At 36.3% G+C, this 24,379-nt stretch overlaps 1 protein-coding gene across 2 annotated transcripts in view; it reads right to left on the bottom strand.

Annotated features, from left to right (window-relative positions):
- The window catches only part of LOC106053031 (homeobox protein DLX-6-like), an 82,095-nt gene extending 65,395 nt beyond the window's left edge, over positions 1-16,700 (bottom strand). Inside the window, exon 1 of one of the 2 annotated variants that reach the window (XM_056004404.1) lies at positions 16,301-16,700. In XM_056004404.1, the coding sequence (XP_055860379.1) occupies positions 16,301-16,320 (20 nt within the window). In that variant the 5' untranslated portion in view covers positions 16,321-16,700. Of the gene's footprint in view, positions 1-3,197; positions 3,315-16,300 lie in introns of those variants that run through there. The other variant, XM_056004403.1, reaches the window with a different exon arrangement.
- Positions 16,701-24,379: the final 7,679 nt, after the last annotated feature.

Here is a 24,379-nt window from a genome sequence, read left to right on the forward strand (position 1 = left end):
GTGTCATGTGGCCAGCACAACGACCAACCGCCTTTGCTTTTCCCCAGCTAACGTCAGGTACCCATTGGTGCTTGGTAGACTCAGAGGCGCCCAAAGATCCCGAAGTTAAAGATCCTAGTCTACACCAGGATTCGAACCTGGGACCTCCGGTTCAGAAGCCAAGCGCTTTACCGCTCAGCCACCGCGCCTCCCTTGTGTTATCAGGGAAAAAAAACAAAAACAGATGCACTCCTTCAGAAAACGTCAAGATTGCATTAGAACATTTCAAACATCTAAAGATTGTAGGATTGTGAGTGTAGGCAATGCAATCCAGATTTTATCTTTAAATAGTAAATTAACAATTTGAACAGTTTTGGGTACTATACATGGGCGTAGCCAGGGGGGGGTTCTTGGGGTTCAAACCCCCCCCGAAATGAAATCCCCCCCCGCGGGGGGGGGAGGGATTAAGTGACTGATTTTTGCTTTCATTTGTTTATTTTAGGTGAGATTTTAATACTGAATCATCACTTACCACAGCACAGCCGAGGCAGTTTCGAGTTAAAAACCCTCTACCAGGGGGGTTTGAGTTTAAATCCCCCTACCAGGGGGTTTTGAGATACAAATCCCTCTACCAGTGGGTTTTGAATTTTAAACACCCTACCAGAGGTTTTTGCAGTTAAATCCCCCTCTTCCATAAAACAAAACCAAAAAAAATGCAAACAACAATCCCCAAATTCCAACAGCACAGTTGAGGAAGATTTTGATTTTATAACCCCATCCAAAATTTACGATAACCCCATCTTCAATATAAAAAAAGCAAATTATACACTCAAAATTCTATGAGCGTAGCCAAAGGGGTTTTGAGTTTAACCCCCCCCCCCCCCTTTCCAGTTGGGGTTTGAAGCTAAAAAGTACCTCTTCAATATAAAAAAAAAGCAAATTACAAACTATAAAATCTATGAGCGTAGCCAAAGGGGTTTTGAGTTTAAACCCCACTCCTCCAGATGGCTTTTCTTTAAAGTTTAAAACCCCTCCAGATGGTTTTGAGTTTAAAATTTTTCCTACAGAGCGTTTAGAGTTGAAAACCTCTCTCTTCAATATTATTTTAAAGCAAACTACAGTCACCAAATTCTATGATCGTAGCTAAATGGGGTTTTGAATTAAAAACAAAACAAAAAAAACACCAGAGATTTTTTAGTTTAAAACCCCTCAACAGATGATTTGACGAAAAAACTTTCCTTTTCGATATAAAATCTAAAGCGAAATACAGGCATGTAATTCCAAGAACGTAGTCAAGAAAGGTTACAAATTTCTACCAGTGGCTTGGGCTCCATTAATTAAGTGTGAATAGTCTTCTGCCGAAATTGAAAATCATTAAATGTGTCTCAACAAAGATGGCTAAGACAGATTTTAGGAGTCAGTCATAGAGATCGGGTCTAAATCAAAGAAATCATATGCCGAACTGGGAGTCGAATCCTTAGTAAGGTTGTGACAGAGCGTCGCATGAGGTTTTGCGAGACATGTTTTCCGACAAAATGAATTACGCAAAATAAGAGTTGAGGATACAGCTTGCCGGAAAATGCGCCGAACGGCGCGAGAGGGTCTAAGTCAGTAAGAATAGCACATTAGCTTTTTGAAATAAAACTTTTTAATAGCAAGATAATGCACTGTAGATACCTCAGAATATGCATTTTGTTGGCTTTCAATACCAGAAATAGTGCTCGGCGGCGGGGCTTCGCCCCGCGCTGGGGGAGCGCTGCGAACTCCCCCAGACCCCCTTGCTAGCAAGGGCGGGGAGTCTACAATAAACAATAGACGTCTTCCGAAAGGGTCAGAATGTAATAAAGATTAATTATGTACACACACACACATATATTTATATATATAATTTTTTTTTCGAGGGGGGGGGGTCCCCCCCCCCAAACCCTCCCCGAAAAAAAATCCTGGCTACACCCATGGTACTATATACTATTGCTCATAATTGAACTAATTTATTTAATAGATATAATTAAATATAAGTTGTATATAAGTATGAGTATTTGATCTGAATAAAAATCAAAACCGTTAAACCAATATTAATGGCAATATTGATAAAAATTTGCATATATGTTCTTGAATTATGTCGGAGACTGTAGTGTACACAGTACTACACACTATACACGAAATAGATTAATAAGAGTTTGACCTCCAGCTTGTTAAAATTTGAACAGTTACAGAAGTTAATGGTTCAGTTGCATCCCTTACATACATTGTACATAATATGTTTTTAAAAATTGTAGGTGCGATGGCTACTTCTTGTCTACTATAAAAGTATAGGACTTGTTCTCTCCCCTGTTATTGTCGGGCCATGTTAACAGAATAGAATAGGTGGACTCAAGAGACATCGTAATTTTAAAAAAAAGTTCCTATTCGCCCCTTGGGACAAGTACGTGACAAAATATCATCATAATCCTTAATCCTAACATCATCATTTCAAAAAGCGTTAAATTTTCACCAATTCAGTGATTCCTTGGACACAAACTACTAGATTTTCTAGGTAAAAAAAGTTATAATTTCCTAAATCTTGAATGGTGACATACTTTCTAAGTGCCTAAACTGACTTCAATGTCAGAGCCTTGGAGATTGTTTTTATGTGTCACATATCACAGTAACCAATGGACAATTATTTACCATTACTTCTTCGTCTGGGCATATAACATTTAAAAGTCAATGTAGATTTACACAAAGTGGCCAATGACGATAAAGTTCGAATGTAGATTTACACAAAGTGACCAATGACGTTAAAGTTCGAATGTAGATTTACACAAAGTGACCAATGATGTTTAAGTTCGAATGTAGATTTACACAAAGTGGCAAATGACGTTAAAGTTCGAATGTAGATTTACACAAAATGGCCAATGACGTTAAAGTTCGAATGTAGATTTACACAAAGTGGCAAATGACGTTAAAGTCCGAATGTAGATTTACACAAAGTGGCAAATGACGTTAAAGTTCGAATGTAGATTTACACAAAATGGCCAATTACGTTAAAGTTCGAATGTAGATTTACACAAAGTGTCAAATGACGTTAAAGTCCGAATGTAGATTTACCCTATGTGGCTAATGAGGATAAAGTACCAATGCAAATGTAGACAATAACATTATGCCCCAAAGTGGATTTTCCTAATGCCGAGATAAATTCAGACTAACAAGAAGCCAAGGTGAAGGTTGTTGTTTACCTGAGAAATAATCCATCATCACATTCCGACTTGACCGTCACGTAGGTTCCTGGAAACATCTTCTGACTGGGTTGGTTGGAGAATTTGATTTAGTGTATCTATCAATATCCACTCTGTTGGTCGGCCCTATTTTTAGATTATATATCACCATTATTCTCTCCTTACGTATATAGAAACATTCAAATGGCGTATCTAGTAGATATCTATAAGACCTTATGTAATCATTCGATTAAGAAACTGTAATAATTAAAAGTGTATTTTAAACAAGCAAAATATACAAAATCCCCTTTTAAAAACAAAGCTTGTCTAAGGGAAAGAACTCCGCACTTATAACTATATCTGTCAATTTTGTAGAAGTTCTTTCCCTTATTCGATATAAAAAAATAATTAATTACCAGTAATTAATTAACTATATGGCTAATTTTTAATTGATTCCAGTTGTTCTTTTTAGATACAATGAATACTTGTATAAAGTTTTAGCTGGTCTTATCTGTGAAATAATTGTGTAAAGTATCATGGGAAAATAGAGTTAACAATTAACCATTTAATTATTTTGTTTGTTACCAACAGGGAAATTAACCCTCCAGTATTCACAGATATGGCTAAATTTGTTGGGTTTAGTCTCTTTAAATTGTTACTTGTTAACGTTATTTTTCCATGGTAAACATAAATAAACTAACTGTTTTATATTTTCAAAATTGATAAATGTCTTGTCTATGCCGATGAATGAGTGTGCAAAGTTTCAACTTGATCCGAGAATGGGTGTGGGAGATATAATGTATACCAGACAGACAGAAAGAGTTGATTTAAGCTTTGTAAAAACAAAAACAAAAAAACGCTGATACCTAAGTCGAATAACTCCAGCAATGAGGTTTTCTACCAAAAACATTTGAGTCCAGAATGTATTTAAACCCGAACAGATTTTCATAACACGAACTTTCGGGGCTAGCCGTTCACCATCGGTCCAGAGCAAGCGTTGCTAGAGCGGTGTCCATTAGATTCACCCTGCTATTGCATTTTAATTTGTAATGATTGGTCTAAAGAAAGTCGTCGGTGAACAAAAGAAATGGAAGATAAAGCGCCTACATTGAACTAAAACAAGCTATAGAAAAAAAAAAGATTACTTTTTTGAAAACAAAGCTCATCTAAGGGAAGGAGCCGCTAATTACTGCCATTTATCTGAAAATGGATTAGCTTATTTTAAGTTATATAAAACACAATTAATTAGGACAAATCAATTAACTAATTGGTTAATTTTTTGATTGATTCTTGCATTGTCATCCACTATAAAAAGTTATGCAAAATTTTAACTTGACCTGAGAATGGGAAGTGAGAGAAAAAAACGAGTTTAAACTTAATAAGGGGATTAAATCCATATATATATACACATCTTTCATTATGCTGCATTTATTAACCTAATTTCGGTATCAAACAAAATAATTAATCACCAATAATTAATTAACTGTATGGTTACTTTTTTTTTTCTTAATTGATTAATTTCCTGTCAAAGTTTTAACTTGATCCGAGAATTGGAAATGGGATACAAAATATGTTCAAACTTTTTACCAGACAGACAAACAGACTGAGTTGATATAAGCTTTGTAATAAAAAGGGAATAATTGCTAAATATGAAAGCCGTTTATCTTCGCTTTTCAGACAAAACGTTTCTGAATTACAATTATCGAATGAATTATCTCCGAGAACCGAGGTACCACTGCCAAATTACAAAAAAAGAAATAATCTATCCTTTGTTTTAAACAGATAAAACATGCAACAAAAGTCATTTAAAAGATTTTTGTTAAAGGTATATCTTTATCTTTATTCAGTTATTTTGATATTATACTTTGATTTTTGTCTAATATTTCATCCACTTTTAATTAGCAGCGGCGTGCCAAGGTAGGTGAACACGGGATCGAAGTATTTAGCGCAAATGTTTCAATTAGGCGATGGGAGATACATTTCACAAACGCATAACTATAAATATTCCACATTTAATTCACACGAAAGTTCTGTAATGGAAGACTCAAAGACTTTTCTTTTATGCTTTAATATTCTCATTTTCATAAATAAAATTTTCCCCAAACTCTTTTCTCAGCTAAGATCCTCCCGCGCCTTTCAGCACCTTAAATGAAAAGCTGTCTTCATAGAGATCGGTCTCCAGCTCTGAAGTCCTCCAAGAAGGTGTCGCGCCACGTTATTCGAGGACTCAAGAGTGTTGCTCTCGTTTTGGCCTTCTTGTTATTGGGGGCGGGGGGGGGCGATTCATTGTGTATGTGAAAAGATTTTTCCAAGAATCATAATTTTAAAGAAAATATAGAACGAATCAGGAAAAAAGTGATTCTCAGGGGAAGAATAAACAAGTGAAATATTTACATTTTTTAGATTATGTTACATCTCTAGCTGCTAATCGTAACATTTATTATTCATTTGATGTAATACTAAAAAGAAAAAAAAAACAGACGTATTTCTCACTATTGTTTCACTCAGAATTAGATAACTTTTTTTTGGTCGGGTGGGGGGAGAGTGTCGTATTTGGTAGCAAGTAAATAGTGGTGGGTAGACCTTCGGGGCTTCGGACACAAACGTTCTGGACCTAACATGCTCATGAATAAATTACAAATGGCAGTTGCTTCATTTTGCTTTGCAATCCAACATCATAAGACATCGTTTCTGTATTTGTATTCCTATATGCACGCCAATCGATTACTAAATAACAAGAGCCTGATGAGAGGCTTTATTCTTTGTTACGGTCCGTGCACAGCATTGTGTGAATGTAGAATGGTGCGAACGCTTGTTGAAAGACGATGTAATGGAGAAGAAAGGGAAGCCAGTAAATGAATAGATATAACGATAACAAGCTTACAAAGAAAGTTTGTGTGGAAACACAAACTCAAAATCGGCCCCCGAAGTGGTCCGAACAGGAAGGTAAAAAGGCAGGTATTTTCAAACGGGACGGACAGACGGACAGACAGACCAGAAATAAATAATAGATTCTATTCCCCTTTTGGGGGCCTCTATTTAAACGTTTTAAGATGCTCTGTGATAGATCTGGGATGACAATGTTGTGTCTTGTGTGACAACGACTGAACCTAGTTTGACAGTTTTACTTAGTTTGAGAGTAAGTAAATCCAATCAGTTGACTTATGCTGCATCAATTAAAGGGTCACGCAATGTACTCGTTAAAGTCGCAAAGGATGTTTACTTCCTTATACATTGCTTTCGAGAACATTCAAGTTTTTAAAGCAGAAGAGTGTAGAATGAAAGGGAGATTATATGAAATGAAATTTTTAAATGTTATTTCGTGAAGGGCGGATGATATAAAGGTCAACTGTTTTTTTCACCAACGGTTAACGAGCAGGGTGTCATGTGGCCTGCAAGACGGCCAACCACCTTACTTTCCCCAAGTAAAGGTCAGGTAGCCATTACAGTTGGATGGACTCTGGGCGTCCTAAAAATCGCGACATTAAAAAACCCAGTCTTCACCGAGACTCGAACCCAGGATCCCAAGTTCGGAAGCCAAGCGCTTAGCCACTCAGCCACTGCGCCCCCGTTTCATTGAGTACTGGGCTGATTTTTTATTTCAGAGCGAGAGAGAGAGAGAGAGAGAGAGAAAGAAAGAGAGAGAGAGAGAGAGAGAGAGAATGAGAGAGCGCGCAAGAGAAAGAGAAAAATAAAGAGAGAGAACGAGCGAATGTGAGAACAATAGAGAGATAAAGAGAGAGAGAGAGTAAATGTGAGAGAGAAAGATAAAGAGGGGTAAAAATATTTTCTTTTTTTTTTTATATCAATTCATAACCAAGTAAAATAACATTTTTACCAATATTTAACTGATTGAAATACTCTAAACGTCGTCTCATCTTCTAGAAAGTCATTTTTAAAAATGTTATAGCGTGAGGCGTCTGCAACTATACCGACTCATAACTTTCTGAAGAAGGTTAGTTTAGGGTTAGGTCTTATTCGTCTCCTTAAAGTGATTCTTCTCGATATTCTTATGGTCGAATGGAATGGTCGAAATTCTCCCGACTAATGTTGGCATCTTTTATGGTTATGCTTACCCTGGATGTGGCAAAATATGTAGGTCACATCTGGCGCTACCCACGGGAAATACTGCATTCCTCATTACTTTTTGGACTGTAAGACATGCCTTATTATTATGTAAGAATTAATAAAAAAAAAGGCCGTAGAAAGACGTCTTATTTAACACGAAGATACTCTTAATAACATCTGTCACGTTCATTACAGACGTACGTGCGCTATATTTAAATCCAATGTTTTTACATACTAGTATTGACTAGTACTGCCTCTTCGTTATTAGACTTAATTTGATATGCGACTAATTTTTTTTACTACAATTAACATTGTGCTATATTGCAAGAAAATACTTTTTTAATTTAACTTTTTTTTTTTAATTTACGCTCTTCTTACTATGAGAAAAAGAGAGCTCTGAAGCTAAGAACGCATGGGAGCGTAGAGCCCCCGCTGGGGGAGTTTACAGCGCTGCCCTAGCCCCCCTTGCTTGATGGATGGAAACCAGCTGCCTCTCCAAGAACATCTCTTGAAAAAATCTTATGAAGTATACAATTGTTATAGTACGATTACGAATTAGTTATTTGATTTGTAACTTGTGGAAGATTTGACTTTGAGACAAAGACGCGACTAGTTAAAACTAGACTAGGGTTTGAGGAAGAAGATAAGATAAGACAATTTTTATTGATCCAATCAAATGGAAATTCAGTTTGGCTACAATTGACAACCTCAGCGTAACTACTGTACAATAACAATATAGATGCAAATACGAACAACATTCACAAATGAAAACATATACACACCCATAACCAGCGCTTTATAAATTAGACTTCTATGTACTTCTTTATAGCAAAATGTAAACATAATACTTCTGAAGGCAGTTTTTATGGACATAGAGATTTAGCTTGACGACATTCGACAGTTCCCTTCGTTATTATTAAACTACTTGTTAGCATCGACTATCTTATATAGTTGGCTTTTCGCCTGTGTTATGTCATTTCGTTATTGAGTGTTACCACCGTTTTACTTATCTGCATAAGACTCAGTGTGGAAGCGCCTAACACAAAATACTTAACTATTATCTATCAATCTACCAAACACCACCACCCCCCCCCCAAAAAAAAAAAAAGAACTTTTTAAAAATAAAGGACTAAATGAATTTGCTTCATTAGGTATTTCTTTCGTAAATTTTATTCTAAACATAATGTGAAAATTAATTAAAATAAAACCGAAAATTATGTTATAATTATATTTTATGTCTAAGTGTTTGTTATTTAATTTTTTTTTTATTACATTCTCAAAGGTCTCCAAGACACCACTGTGTCTGAGAAACAATGGGTTAACCAATATTAACCCAATATTAACCCAACATTTCTTTATACTGTTTTCACTTATAAATTATTGCATTGTTTCAACAACGGAAATCGGATGTTGCATATAGAACGTAAAAAAACAAGATTACAAAGAGAGTTTGTGTTATCACACAAACTCAGAGGCGGCCCCATCAAATTCACCAATGTTTTGATCGTTTGAAGAAATTTGGCGTTATTTTTCACATAAAAACAAACAGTGCAACACGTCGTCTTTGATAAGACTTTTCTAACTCTTCTGGAATAAGTAGAGTAGCGTAAAGTGATCACTTAAGATCAGCATGGAAACCCCCCGATACAGTGTCGGTGGGACCTAGTGAGTTAGCTCACGGTGTCATTCCTCCCCATCAACTTTCTAGTTATTTTTTTTTTTTTTTTTTTGTTGAACCATTACAGTGAGCTGATTATCTACTTTTATTGATTTTTACTCCAATGTAAAATCCCAATGTTAATTACATTTATTCAAATGTTGTTGCACATTTTACAATAATATTTTATTAAAATTATAAACAGACTTAACATCATATGAACAGTTTTCTTTTGTTATACTTTAAATGGTATAACGTTTTGCTGTATCATTTACGCTCAAACTACCATCTAGATGTGTCAAGGCATATTTGGCCATATAGCTAGAGATTTTATTATAATCTTTTCCCATGTGTCTGCTTTTACCAAGTTATATTTTTTCTAACTTGGTTGTCACCCCCATAGTGGTGTCGACTGGTGCGGACCGCACTCCTCACACCCCCTCCCCCTAGTGACGCCACTGCTCCAAGATATATCTCGAGATTTTATTATTATCTTTTTCAATGTGTCTACTTTTGCCAAGATATAATTTTTCCAACTTGGTTGTCTCCCCCAAAAGGTGTCTACCGGTGCGGACTGCACCCTCACCCCCCCCCAAATGACGTCACTGCTCCAAGATACCTACTTCTTCCCATCAATTTCGATTAATATATTGGAGTAGACATAGTAAGAAATAAAAAAAAAATGAGCCTGCACAACTTAACAGGTTTCCCATGCGAACATCATACGCTAATACACTATTACCCACATGTAGGCCTACTAATACTTATCATAATCGCTCTAGACTCTATTTACTTAATAGGTCTAGACTAGATCCATAATATATGCTATATATAGAAACTAGATCTAGACAAATATCTAGATTTCTTAAGTAGTTCCAGATATGATTGGCCCTATAGTCTAGATCTAGAATCTAGATCTACATCTAGATAGTTTTTTTTTATCTAGATCTAAATTTGATCTAGATAGAACTAGAATTAGAATGAAAATCTAGAACTAGAATTCAGACTAGAACTAGAATTGGAATCTAGATTAGGTCTAGAAAATGTTTGTAAAATGTTTTACATGTTTCGGATGTTCCTTCAGAGTTGAAGATAGTTTACTTCCTAGCCCAAACCTCTCGCAGGACGACGGGTTTGGGAGCGGGCAGGGTTTGAACCCGGGACCATCGATAAATCCAAGCAACATTCCAGCGCGCTAACCGCACGAACAGGCAGCCATCCTAGACTAGGTTTAGGTCTAGACTAAATAGACTCTAGATAAATATCCATAACTAAATCTATAGCCTAATGTAGACTAGAATCTAGACTAGATCTAGAAATATATAAATAAAATCTAGATCTACTAGAGCTAGATCCAGGTCAATATTATGATCAGGATTAGTTATTGGGTTATAGTGCACTTATGCTGTTTGCATCAGATTCACTTCTTGATGTGATACTACTGCTTACATAATAAATAACTCTGCACTCCTGAGCTGTTAGAAGATAAACTATTTTCTTAATGGATTATAAATGTAAATTTTGTTCAAATTGTTTAATACAATTAAATCTAAATCTAGATCTATGTCTGGCCTCTATTTATTGTAATTTAGATTGTTGTCAAGTATATAGCCTAATGACAAAGGGTGAAAGCTGCGCGGTATAAAATTAGTTCATTTTTTATGTAGAAGTTTTTCATTTAAAAGTGGTGTAATTTTTTTGAAAAATCTACTTGCATATATAATTTTAAAAATTAGATGGTTCACTTTCGGTTAAGAAAAAAGTAGCCGTTGCATCAGAACGTTAAATGATCTAAAATATCATGATGTCCTATTTTCATTTTCTCTTCTAGTTACTGAGATCTAAATGGAACGGACAGACGGATGGACAGACAGACGGACAGGCAGGCCACACAAAACTAATGGCGTCTTTTCAACTTTCAGGGGCCGCTAAAAAAGAGACGGTTACTGTGTTTATTTTATCGGTAAGTCCCAATGAGCTATCGTAAACATCAATTCATAATATTCCATGTAGAGACAGAGTAACCAAGTTTGATACTTTAAAAAATAATTTATTTCTAAATTTAAATTATTTCCTACGTTCCATAAACAAATCACTCTTGTCCCTAATACCTTACAAAAAAAGTTAGGGAAAATTCTAATATTAAGTTAAAAAAAAAGTAAAAAGTAAAGTTCCCCTTTCAGACTTTGTGGCCTATGATGTAAAAATTCATCTATTTCTGTTGCATACGGCATACAAGGGTGTCCTGTGGCCAGCACAACAACTAACCGCCTTTACTTTTCCCGAACATATCAGGCACCCATTAGAGCTGGGTGGACTCAGAGAAGCCCAAAGATCCCAAAATAAAAAAATCCCAGGATTCGAACACGGACCCCCGGTTCGGAAGTCAAGCGCTTTACCGCACTAATATTACGTAGTGCCAAAAAAAATTACTTACTTTAGCCCACCCTCCAGCAAGTTGTGGACAGTCGTTGACTTGTAGCACTAACCTGAGTGTATACAACTAAACCTCTGTAGGCGTATTTTATATTTTAACTCTCACAACTGTATGACCCTAAAAATCAAACAAAATGCACACCTCTCAAGATGCAATACACTTGACTAGATTTAGGTCAAACTAGCCATCTTGTGATCATCCCAATCATCATGAAGCTCCATATGAGTGAAAGCTTGAGAGGTTCAAATCCTCTTTTGCAAAAGCTCCATTCATTATTACATTCGCTCGCGCAGTGATACAATTCAAATTAGGATGTAAGGTCACAGACAAAAAAAAATAATTAAATGCCTATAATTGAACATGTTTATCATTTATAACTAATTCATTTATACATTTTACTTTCAAAAGTTTTTAGCGGCCCCCGAAAGGGGAAAAGACGCTATAAGTTTTGTGTGGCCTGTCTGTCCGTCTGTCCATCTGTCCCGTTTAGATCTCGTAAACTAGAAAAAATAGTGAAAATCCGACATCACGGCTACTTTTTTCTTTTCTAAAAGCGAAAAAACTAATTTTTTAAATCACTTATGCAAGCAGTTTTTTCATAAAAATACACAGCTTTTACAACTATTCACTATTAATTGAAACAAACATTTGAGGCTCTTTATTAGGTGCAACAGCTATATACCATATTTTTAACATATTCATACGACAGGTTGTAGATTTTTTGTAAAAAAATTTTTTAATATATTTTTATTGTTAAGTTATGTAAGTTCTACTAAATACTATATTTACAACAAAAAAATGTTTATTATTTTTAAAGAGAAAAAATCTATTTAGTATGCATAACAGTCAAACATAATTTAAAACAATATTTAATAAGTAGTTTTTCATATTATCGCGTGAACTGTAGCGATATAATTATACCATGGAAGACCTAACCAAAGAATTTTTTTTTTTTTAACGGAAATGTTTTATTGTTGAGGAATAAGAGATTGGCCCATTACAAAACAATTAGATCAATTAGATATTCATTATAAGACATCAGTTAGGCCAGTTCACATCTAACTTCACTTTCACTTTCACCTAGCCATTGGTCTGATGGACCGCTGGGGCACTACACAAGATATGTTAACCTTATTTCTCCATTATTTTCTACCATTTGTCTTTGATAGAATTTCATTCTGATAATATTGAAACCTGCCTTTTTACCTGCCTGGGTGGACCACTTCGGGCGCCGATTTTCAGTTGTCTTTGTAACTTTGTTTTTCTCTATTTTTACATTTTAGAACTACCCGTTCGATCTTTTTGGTATTTCTTATTTAGTATTTTTTAACGCGCATGTCAAACTCTACTACTTAAGTAACTAGATCTAGGTTAAATTAAAATGCTGCATTTTCAAATGTTGCCATTTAGGTTTTACGCTAGTCTTAAATCATTAACATAAGTGACTTGAATATTTATTTGATTCTAGATCTATATAGTTTATTTTTTTTTAAATTTTAATAGCAAAAAAAATGTTATTTTATGTGTAGATCTATTGGCCTTTATAACATATATCCTTTCCTTTGATTGATTGTTTTATAGAAAGCTAGTAGGCCTACTCTCGAAAACATTAAATGTAAATTTCATTTTCATACATGACAATTACTTTATCAGATGTCTGCTAAACGGGTAAACTATTTTCATGGAAAATTAACAAGCGATAATCTTATCTTATCTTATCTTATATAATACTGAGTTTACTCATGGAAAATTAACAAGCGATAATCTTATCTTATCTTATATAATACTGAGTTTACTGCAAAGAAGAAGATGATTACGTCCTACGCGTCATGCATTTAGTCATGCATATTAACCTATGACCTAAATTCTACCTGGTTTTCCTGGCTAGCTCAGGCAACTCATTCCGTGCTCATATAGCACTAGGGAACAAGTAGCATTTGTACAAAGGGAGCTTGTCGCCCTGTTCGACATAAAACCAATGCATTAGATCAGTAATACACAAACTAAGGCCGGCGGGTCATATTCGGCTAGTTAGTTAATGAAAGAAAAAAAGTCAGACATTCTCCACTTTGGTGGGAAGGGGAGAAGGATGTATTAATGCAGTGTTTCCCAGACTGTGCTCCGCTAAACCCTAGTTTTCCGCTAGAAACAATAAATAACTACACAATCTTCCAATTTCATAAGCTCTTCACTAGCAGAGTGGTTACCGTGTTGGCTAGAGAAGCCTGAGAAGGTTTGAGCCTTGAGTTCAAATTCAGTTCGTTCCCACTTTTTTTTTCCTTCTAAATGCTTTTTTATTGATAGTCTAGATCTATTACAAATGTAATGACATGACTGATCCAAACTAATTGATACAACTACACTTAATATAGGCTTTATTGTTGTTTATTTTTAAGAATTAAAAAAAAATTTGCCTTCTAGAATTTCTAATCAGTCGGTAGTAAAGTTCCCTTTTAGATCTTGCGATCTATGGGCAGATGATGTTTCTATGGAAGACCGTTAACGAGGGTGTCATATGGCCAACACAACCACCTTTACCTTTCCCCAACAAATGTCAGGCGCATTTTAGAATTGGGTGGACAAAAAAAAACAAAAATTTTAAATTCCAGTCTTCACCGGGATTCGAGCTCGTGACCCTAAAGTTCGGAAGACCGAGCGCTTTACCCCTCAACCACCACGCCACACAGTCACTCCAAATACAAAGTTCAATCAAAGTTCAATCAAAGTTCAATCAAAGTTCAATCCCTTGTATCGACCAGCACCACAACCATTCAAGTTGCACTGCAATCAGCCATTCAACACTAAAACACTCAAATATGGAATTAAACAAACAAAATATTTGTAGAAATCTATAATCGATGAATAGAGCGGCTGGCTGTCTGGTCGTGCGATATGCGCGCTAGACTCGCGTTCAGTCGTCTCGATGGTCATACACTGCCCGCTGCCATCCCCCGTCGTCCTGCGGGAGGTTTAGACTAGGAAGTAGATTATCTTCAATTCTGAAGGAACATTCGAAAACTTGTAACACATTTTACAACAAACAAACATTAAAATATAAACATACAAATCGTTCCACGATGACGTTTATTATAATGAACAAAAACATGACGTCCAAATGTTGAACAATACAAACTTGTTATGTTTTATTTTAGGAAGGGCGTTTCTGTACCGTACGTTGGAATATGCTTCAAAAGACCGATCTAGAAATATCTTCCTCATTAATGAGTTTAGCTTTTCAAAAATGTATAATTTCTTCATTTAGTGATATTTTCCAGGGAGGGGGATTAATGCGTTTAATCTAAAGTAGGCCACGATATAAGAATAAAAGAATAAATACGTTGTCTTAGGTGTTTAGTAGTGTTGTTTTAGGCTTTTAATGTTTAGGTGTCTTAGGTATTTAATGTTTAGATGTATTGTCAGAGGGGTCTAGATGTATTGTCAGAGGGGTCTAGATGTGTTGTCTTGGGTGTTTAATGTTTGGATGCGTTGTTATAGAAGTTTAGTGTTAAGATGTGTTGTCGTTAGCTGTTTGGGTTCAAAACTCCAAATAAAACAATCCCAAATGACAAGACGACAAGAGCCGGAGTGTTTTGTTCTAAAGACAAGGACAGTCTCACATAATTATTACAAACTCCACAATTAGCTAAACGAAAACAATGGCTGCTAATCATTGTTATGGCCACAATAAATAGCTGCATGTCATCGATCAACTAAAGACCTCACTAATAAAATCTTTGAAAAGATTATTTGCTGCCTAGACTCGTGTTATGGTGTGTGTGTGTGTTTCTATGGTGACGGTGGGAATAGGCTAGCCATGGGCTGCGAATGATGCAACATAGGTGGCATTGTCGTCATTTATTCTTAATACAGGCGACTCCAGAACTTGAGACTGAAAGGTATTGTAGTTAGATTTTGTTAAAAATAACATCACTAAAGTCTATTTCATTTTGTCAAAAGTCGTTTTTGTTATATTATAAATAAAGTTACATTTAGTTTGTTCACAAAATAAAATTATTCAAATTATTTGAAGTTTTATTAGTTAAGATATATTACACCTACAACGGTTTAGTTGTCTATCAGCAGTTTGGTGCTACAAGTCAACGACCGGTATCCCAGTAACAACACCTGGACCACAATGTTTATTTTTTAAAAACATTCTTACATTCTAACATAATATTAAGACCTAGTTTGTCTGGCAAGATGTGGCGCAATTTACTATAATTCATGTGTTGACGTCTATAGGGACTCTACACTGTAGTAGAAACATGTTTAACATATGATGCTAACATACGGAATAACTTGTTGACAAGGCAACGTTTCATCTAAACTGTTGCGCCGCTTATAAAGAGTCTAAAAACGTCACACCCACAACACTACCACATATAAATGAACTTTTTGAACAAAAATGTCTCAGAAAAATCGGAAAAATCTTGGAAGACAACATCCACCCGCCCCATCATAATGACGTCATGTCGTCGCGAAGTGGGCGACTTCTATATATCAAGACTAAAACGGAGCGGTACAAAAACTCGTTCGTTACTATATCACCGCCACTCGTTGATCAGGAAACATGAAAAGGGTCAAGATGTCTGCGTGTCGTCGCTCAATGAACTCTGTATGTTGTGTCTGTTCTATTTAAGTGAATGTTTCGGTTATGTTGTTTTTATATGAGAAAAGAGTCCTTGTAATCACGAAAAATTTCCATAAGGATCAATGAGGCAGTCTTAGTCTTAGTTTACACTGGCAATTAATATAATGTGTTACGCGAAGGGTCAGCCCCCCCCCCCCACCTGAAAAGGTAGTCTTGGGTAGCAGACCAAACTAACCACCCTCCCCTCCTCCTTGGCTGATCCTGAGTCAGCACGTGTTCGTGTTTACAATCGATATATTACATTTGTAATCATATTGGTGCTTTGAAGGTAAGCTTATTATTGTAGTAAATCACATGAACAAAAACCTTACCAAAAATGGTGTAGTTCCATGACTTTTAGTTTTTAATATCCAGCAGAGCAATAGTCATCAGTAAACAGACCACATTAATTCAGTACCTGATCAGTGGATAATCAGTGGAGCATAATCCATTATCCAAAACAAGAATATACAGAAAATAAAAATATTTTTATTCACGTGAAAGAAATTTCAAGTTGACCCACATTACAAACCACATGAAGTGCGACAGGAACCAGCAAAATACACCACCCCAACTATTCCCCAAGCTCAAATGAACCCTCAAGATACACTTCGCGAGCACAACCTATGTCCTTGAGTTGTCAGCAGACGAACACAGATTTTCCTTTCGCGCCACTCCAAAGGCGTCAAGTTTTGATGCTAAGAAGGTAAGTAAGGAATATCTTATTCTATGTGATGATCTTATTATTCCTGCATACTCTACTGCTACCTAAAGTGAAGAGCTCAAAACTTGACAGGGAAGGGGGGAACAGAAACATACAGTATGCAATCGTTTCTTTTCAAAAAGCAGCCAATCAGAAGCATCTTTCACATTCACATCTACAAAGACTTGTACGCTAAAAAAAAATGAAAGTTTGGAAGGGAGTGGGGGGGGGGGCCTGAGGAGCAGGGAATGAGTTAGGGGAACGCATGTAAGAAGACTATATTGATAGGACAATTTACGGTACGCGGTCATACGCGTGCCCTGCACGCGCGCGGGAATTATTTTCTAATGACGGTAGCAGAGAAAACATTGAATTTCTCAATTGTTGCAATTTGCCGGCTGGCCGTAGGGGACGCTACTCCAGAGCTCGGTGAAGTGCTGTCGTCGTCTGCTCGCCTTCAGTGAGTCCCTGCTTCAGGTTAGCTCGTATAGGCCTCTTGGCGCACCCGCGCTGGGGAGAGAGGGCTCTCAAACTGGGCAATATTACGCCTCTTAACTCCCGTTAGGGACACCTGTTAGACCGTACGGACTTCCTCTGGCTTCCTGCGTAGAGCTGATGTCTCCACTGTTTGGAAGGAATTCATTTTTAATGAAAGAGAAGCGCCAGCGGGAGAAAAAAAAAAGAAAATAATTGGTCCGTGAAGGATGAGTCAATTTGAGAACCATACTTGACTACCAACGAGGTATCGCTCAGACTCGATACCAGTCTTGCCTCTGTTGACATGGATAATAAAGTGAAAACAAAAATTATGGCTAATCAAAAAAAAAATCCGATAGCACGATTACTAATAGAGACGATGGTTAATGGAGAAGTATCGATACTCTCTGACAACAATGACAGGTAACATTGTTGAAAAAAAATCTTGAAAGGCTCTTTTACACACAACGGAAATCTACAACGGAAATCGTTCTCCAAGATTAAAAGATTTGAAATCGTGAATGTCTTGTGTATGTGTGTGAATGTGGGATGTGAAGTGTTTTTAATTCGTCAGCTTCGATCCACGAAAGGTCAACAGGTCTTGCCCTGCTCATCACAGAAGATATTGGTGTCCTTCCCTTAAGGTCAAACCATGGTTTGAACTTTTGCGAGATAAACTGTCAAACGTAAAGTTACCTTCGTCATCAAAAACGAATGACGTGTTTGGGTGAACACGTTTGAACTAGTTTGACGTCAAGATCTCTGGTATCTCTGGTTAATAGACAAGACGTCTTATGTTCGTGTTTGTATTGATGTAGAAACCTTAAATAACTCGATTCATTGTGGCCATTGGGTTATGTTCCTTTATTTCAAGTAAAAATACTACACAGCGCCGTAGAAAATAAACAATATAAAACCTCGTGCAATCAAAACCTTTGAGAAAAAGAAAAGTTAGCAAAAGCCTTCACTCAACTGTCACTAATTCTCCCACGAGAAAAATGTGAAAATTTCACCTGTTGTCACTTACCTCGGATCTCGGGCAACTAAGATATTGTCATGATCGAAACCGCAGTGGTGAAATTTACCAGAAACGATTTTTTTTTTATTCGCAATTTCGACCCAATTATATATTTTTTTAAAGCTAACATATCGAAAAGTACAAGATTAAACTTCCTTCCATTTTTATCACTATTTCAAACTTTATTTTTTCCTTGATTAAGTTGCTTTTTAGTCATTGTATAAAACGATCAATTTGATATTTTACTCTTACCACACTACAATGCCAAAATGAATGTAGTGTGGGGAACGGGAAAGGGGAGAATTCAAATAGGGCCTTCGGAAAATGCATTTCCTCCCTCTCTAGGCCTGAAACTGATGATTCAAAGAAATGCTAGCGATATCTGGTACCTTACATTTCTAGCCTTATGGTTATGATATTGAATTGAGAAGTCGAAGAGAAGTCATTTATTTTGCATGGACAAAGCTAAAAATGTGTTTTTTTATTGTTTTTAAGCTTATAGCCTCTGAATGTCGTACTGAATCTACTGAACCTTGTACCTATATTGCTAACCAGACAGTTGACCCATGGGTCGAGCTTTCCGGTGCTGCCTCTTAGTTTGCGTGAAAACACAAACTCTTATTTTAAACTTCTTGTTTTTTTTTAAGCTCTTGCTTTAACTGGTTGTACTGGACTCCTCTGTGCACAGACTATCGCTGATTTAGAACCAGTCTTTAACACCGATGGTTCGCCAAAGTTTTAGTTGAAAACGAAAGAAGGATAATGAATTCAGTGTACATGTATTCGAAGCATGTAGCCTTTGATTTTCCATTTCCATTTAAGTGTCTCTGGTCTGGGGATTACTTTGTAGCTCCAGAAAGTGAAAGTTTGTTTTATTCTATAGATTGACAATGTATTAGATTGAAGTTTATGATCTAAAGCAGGGGTTCTCAAACTAAGGTCGCGACCCATTTGGGGTTCCAAAGACGATTTTCAAGGGGTCGCCTAAGACCCATAAGAAAAAAAAATTTCAAAAAAGAAACTTGACTATGTAAAAAAAAATAAATCCGTTGGTAGTTAATTTTGTGTTTACTAGCATTGTCATTCTAGGATAGTATGTTCCAAAAACTGAATCAGAATCATTTCAACCGTTTTAATCGTCACAGCATTAACATTTGTAACAGTTTCAATGTCTTTCCATCAAACGGCGCGGCAAAATGCAACGTTGAAGAATCCTAGGTATTGTTTCTATGGTGAAGATTTACCCACGTTCTTTAAAAGCACATCTGTTTATTACCCAGTAATACGCTATCATGTTATTGTAGATTATATTTTCATAATGGAACAACCCATGAAAATAGATCTTTGAAACATTAGCGAAAACACTGATAACTTTACGGTTGGGGGGGGGGGGTCGTCACATGGTGAGAAATTATAAAAAGGCGTCGCGGAACTAAAAAGAGGTTGAGAATCGCTGATCTAAAGCAATGAGGCATGGGCGTAGCTAGGAATATGTCATCATTTGGGGGGCCCCTTTGGGGGTCCCTGCATTTTTGTGTAATATGTAATGTAAAAAACACTCATTTGGGGGCCCCCTTTCAATTGGGGGCCGGGGGAGGATTTGTTATTCTCTTCCCTCCTCTCCCACTCTAGCTACGCCACTGCAACGGGGTGAACTTTTGAATGGATGATACTATTTCAGAGTAGCTTCTCATCGTACAGCTTGAAATATAGAGATCCAAGTTGTTCTGATTTTAAGATGGATTTAATAAATCAGCTTGTAAACAGTTACAAGGTGAGAAAATGTCAGTGATAAAATGATTTTAAATAAATGTCTTACTCGTTACGCATTCCTGACGATTGAGGTGACAATCTCAAATCATTACGTCATTACTTTGAACTTTCTCCAAAACCTTGAACATATGTGCGTAATACACTATTGTTTTTTTTTGTTTTGTTTTGTTTTTTTAGGGTTAGGGTTAAAGCGTGATTCAATGTATTATTTTATTTCACTTTACTGTTGATTAATACTACCTTTACAAACTGCTAACTGCTGTAAATTGCAAGTCGTTTTTGAAACGCGTGGCTCTTCGAGTGTACAAATCACGAATCGTGCTGGTTAGTGTAAAGTAGTTGATGTAGTTAATTCGCCATTTCCTAGTGAGTTTTCCTATCTCTACCAAAATAATAATACATTTAATAATGGTACTTTATGTACTTTTAAAATCCACTTTATCTGGCAGATTTCGTATAGAAAATAAACAGTTACAAGGTGTTAGGCTTAATGTGGACTATATAGATGAGATACATCTTGCAGTATTGAGAGATACGGCAGTAATTGAAATATAAGTTTTTTTCTTTTCTAATTAATTTTTATTTTATTTTGCTTGTTTCTATGTGTTGTTTATTCTGGTGGCTGTAGGTTAATCGATTTCTAAAAGATATACAAAATGTTTGGTTATGAAAGATACAAGTTAGACGGCATTGTTGTCACTTTGTCTTAGTAAAGGGAGACGACTCCAGAACGTACGACTGAAAGGTGGTTTATTGTAGTGAGTTATATTTTGTTAAAGAATACTATTACTAAAAATCTACTAAAGTTATTTTATCTCATCTCAACTTGATTTTGTTTATATTATGAATTAAGTGTTATGTAGTGTGTTCACAAAAGGAAGTTATTCCGTCTTTCCTAAGACCTAGTGACGAGAGTGCCACCTATGTTGCATCATTCACAACCAATTGCTAACCTCTTCCCACCGTCACCTTATAAACACACACACACACACACACACACACATAGTCCATAACACATATCCTCGAGTAACCAGAGTTAGAGAGACAAAGAAAAGTAAATGAGAAGTCATTTGAACCATATATATTTCTGTTTGACATTTTCACTTACAAGAACTACATAGAAGGTACAGTCAGCTAAGTAAAGCATAAACTATATGTGGACAATAACATACGCTATATTAGATAATGTCAATTTAAATTTCACACGTAGTGTTTAAGTGTATTAATTGTGAATGTTTATTTTTCTTCTGTAGTTATAATGTTTTTACTGCACTAATTGTATGACAAATTTTCTCATGGATAATAAAAGATTATTATTATTAAGAGAAATTAATACGGTATACTGTCCCTTTAAGAGAAATAAAGATTATACCATCAATTTAGAGAAATGTGAGCTTTATTAGAAATTGTCAACTTTGAGAAATCTATACTAGATATAATCAAACGAAAAACTGCTAACATCCCCGAGCTGTTGTTTTTCTAGACTTCTATTACGTCATTGCTATTCTTAGATCAGCGAGAGGCTGTGTATCGGGAGGCACTTGAAGAAACCTCGATGTGTCTGATCCTTAATTCGCGAGCTTATGCTCCACGTGACGGGCTTCCCAAATATTGTGACAATTCCGAGTGGTCAGTGGTAGCCGATCTCGCAGCAAAAACAATCACATCAAAGGTCAGGAGCTACCTAAAGTGTAGGGGATAAGAAAACACGCCAAGCACTGATAACCACGAACGGATCAACTTCAAAACGTTGCCCCCAAGTTTCTGACCAAAGTAGCGGCAGCGTTCGACCCTGGGGAAGTGTAGCGCCCAGGTATGGCGATCAGCAATAAACTTACTGTCAACACATCCACCGCACCTGTTCAGATTTCTTGAAAGGCGTTTATTGCTGACCATATCCCATTGTGATGTAACGGTTTATAAGCGGGGTAAGAGAAAACGCTATTGTTGTCAGGACTTTCAGATTCAATCACAGAGAAATCGAATGATTGAGGGGTTGTTGATTTTTAAACTTTCTAGATGCGATCAACTTTTGAACAGTTTTTCTACGGCAGATTGACTTCTAGCAAAATGTTATTGAAACTGTTAATGATTGACGCGCAGCCGATACGTGGAAAAAAAGTTTGAAGGTTGGAATTTCTGAGACAGGCATATTAAATGTGTTAGTATAGCGCTTCTATCAGATAGGACTTCTATTAGACAGCACTTCTATCAGATAGCACTTCTGTCAGATAGCACTTCTGTCAGATAGCCCTTCTGTCAGATAGCACTTCTATCAAACAGCCCTTCTATCAGACAGCACTTCTATCAGCACTTCTATCAGCACCTCTATCACATATTACTTATATCAGATAGCACTTCTATCACACATGCTTTTGTGTCGCTGCTCCAATATTTCTATGCTTGCCTGTGCGCAGGCGCGGTGGCTGAATGGTTAAAGCGCTTGGCTTCGGAGGACCGCGGGTCCAGAGTTCGAATCCTGGTGACGACTATGATTTTTACTTTCAGGATCTTAGGGGCGCCTCTGAGTTTATTTAACCAGCACTAATGGGTACCTGACATAAGTTGGGGGAAAGTAAAGGTCAGATGACACCCTCGTTAACTGTGGGCCAGAAGGTCTGAAAGTAAAGATCAGATGACACCCTTGTTAACTGGCCAGAAGATCTGAAAGTAAAACTTTACTTTTATCCTGTTCAGAAATGAAGATGAGGATCCTAGCCATGGTATTGAAATGTTATGGAAAGATTCTAAGTATCACATGCAAAGACCGCATTACTAATCATAATGACATTCTGACCACTGTTGAGAAAGCAAAACATGCAAAATACATACACGAATTTAGTAGATTAAAAAACACTTATATTAAATGTATCAACTAGTTTGGAACAGTCATGTAATTAAATGTGTAATAGATCTAGACCAACAATAATAAATCTGTGCTATTAGAAATATTTTGACCAATCGTTTTTGTTTAGCGCAATTTCATGCTTTTAGTTTTCTCACTACTTGTCTGGATCAGTCGGAAAGGGGTGGGGGAGAAAAAATGGGGTATCTGAGTGATCGATTTTTAATTGTATTTATTTTTTAAAAAAAGTGAACGACCTAAATTCGAACTGGTGGGCTAAAGCCTTCTCTGACCTCTCAAGCCTACACGGTAACCCCTCTGCCAGCGAAGATCGTACGAACATGGAAGATTGTATAGTTATTTATTGTTTCTACTTCATGTTTCTGTTCACTAAGCCTCAGACGATGACCTAAAGAGGGGAATAATTCAGCTTATACCATCACTTCAGTCAAGTACAATTTCTTTCCATTGTTCTAAATACCAAATAAATAATTAACTACGAATAGTTAATTAACTAAATGGTTATTTATTTTATAGATTCCTATGTTGTCAGGTAAAAAAAAAGAATTGTGTATAATTTGAGCTTTATACGAGATTGTGTGTCTGAGAAAGAACGTGTACAATCATTTTACCAGAGTGAATGGATATAAGCTTTGTAAAAAATGCAAGTTAAGATTGTGTTGACAACATACTCGGGGTAGCTAAGATTTTCCTGCAGTGAACAGTACCAGGGAAAAGAACGAGAGGCGGACAATGGAACCATTGGGAGAATAGTATTAAGGAATGGATGGTCTTGTCTAATCCTGACAAAACACAGACTCCCAAATCATGTGTGTTGGCCCAACTGTCCACTAGACTAGAGACACGTGAAAGTGATCCCTGATGGAGTTGAGCTAGAGGGATATCTGGGAGAAGATTTCCGTGCTGTTATGTTTGGGCGCTCACCAAAAACAACTAGCGTTGAATTTCAATTTAAAATTTCTGGTCTACATCGAGATTCGAACTCGAGCCCCAACGATAGAGCAATTTATGTCCCTCTGCTCCCCTCTCGTATTGCACTGAATATAACATAATCCAGTTCGAGGCAAAGCCGTTGAGCTCCTATGTTCTTTATAGTCTAAAAATACTTTCACTTCTGTATGTATTTTGGAAGTAATCAAAAAATACATCACAAATATACTACAAATATAATACTAGTACACTACTAATGCAATACAAATACACTACTAATACACTACAAATACTCTACAAATACACTACAATACACTACTAATGCACTACAAATACACTACTAATACACTACTAATTCACTACATATATATCGAAAACGCAATACAAAGTGCTGAAGTCAATAGTTGCAACATTTACATGCTTTGAGTTTGAAAAGTTCATGAGCGCTCCGTCTATTTCGTGTGGCTCTAATCTCTTCACTAGGCTGGCTTGTCTATTGAATTTAGACCTAAAATAACAAAATCTACCCCAAAAAAAAAAAATCATTGGTCCAGAACATGCTGGCTCCGTCTTGCACACAAAGCATCAAGTGCCTCGAACAATCTCTTCATTTCTTGGGCTCTATCCGTGAATAGATGGGGGCC

Source organism: Biomphalaria glabrata, chromosome 11 (assembly GCF_947242115.1).
Source record: "Biomphalaria glabrata chromosome 11, xgBioGlab47.1, whole genome shotgun sequence".
Classification (NCBI taxonomy): domain Eukaryota; kingdom Metazoa; phylum Mollusca; class Gastropoda; family Planorbidae; genus Biomphalaria; species Biomphalaria glabrata.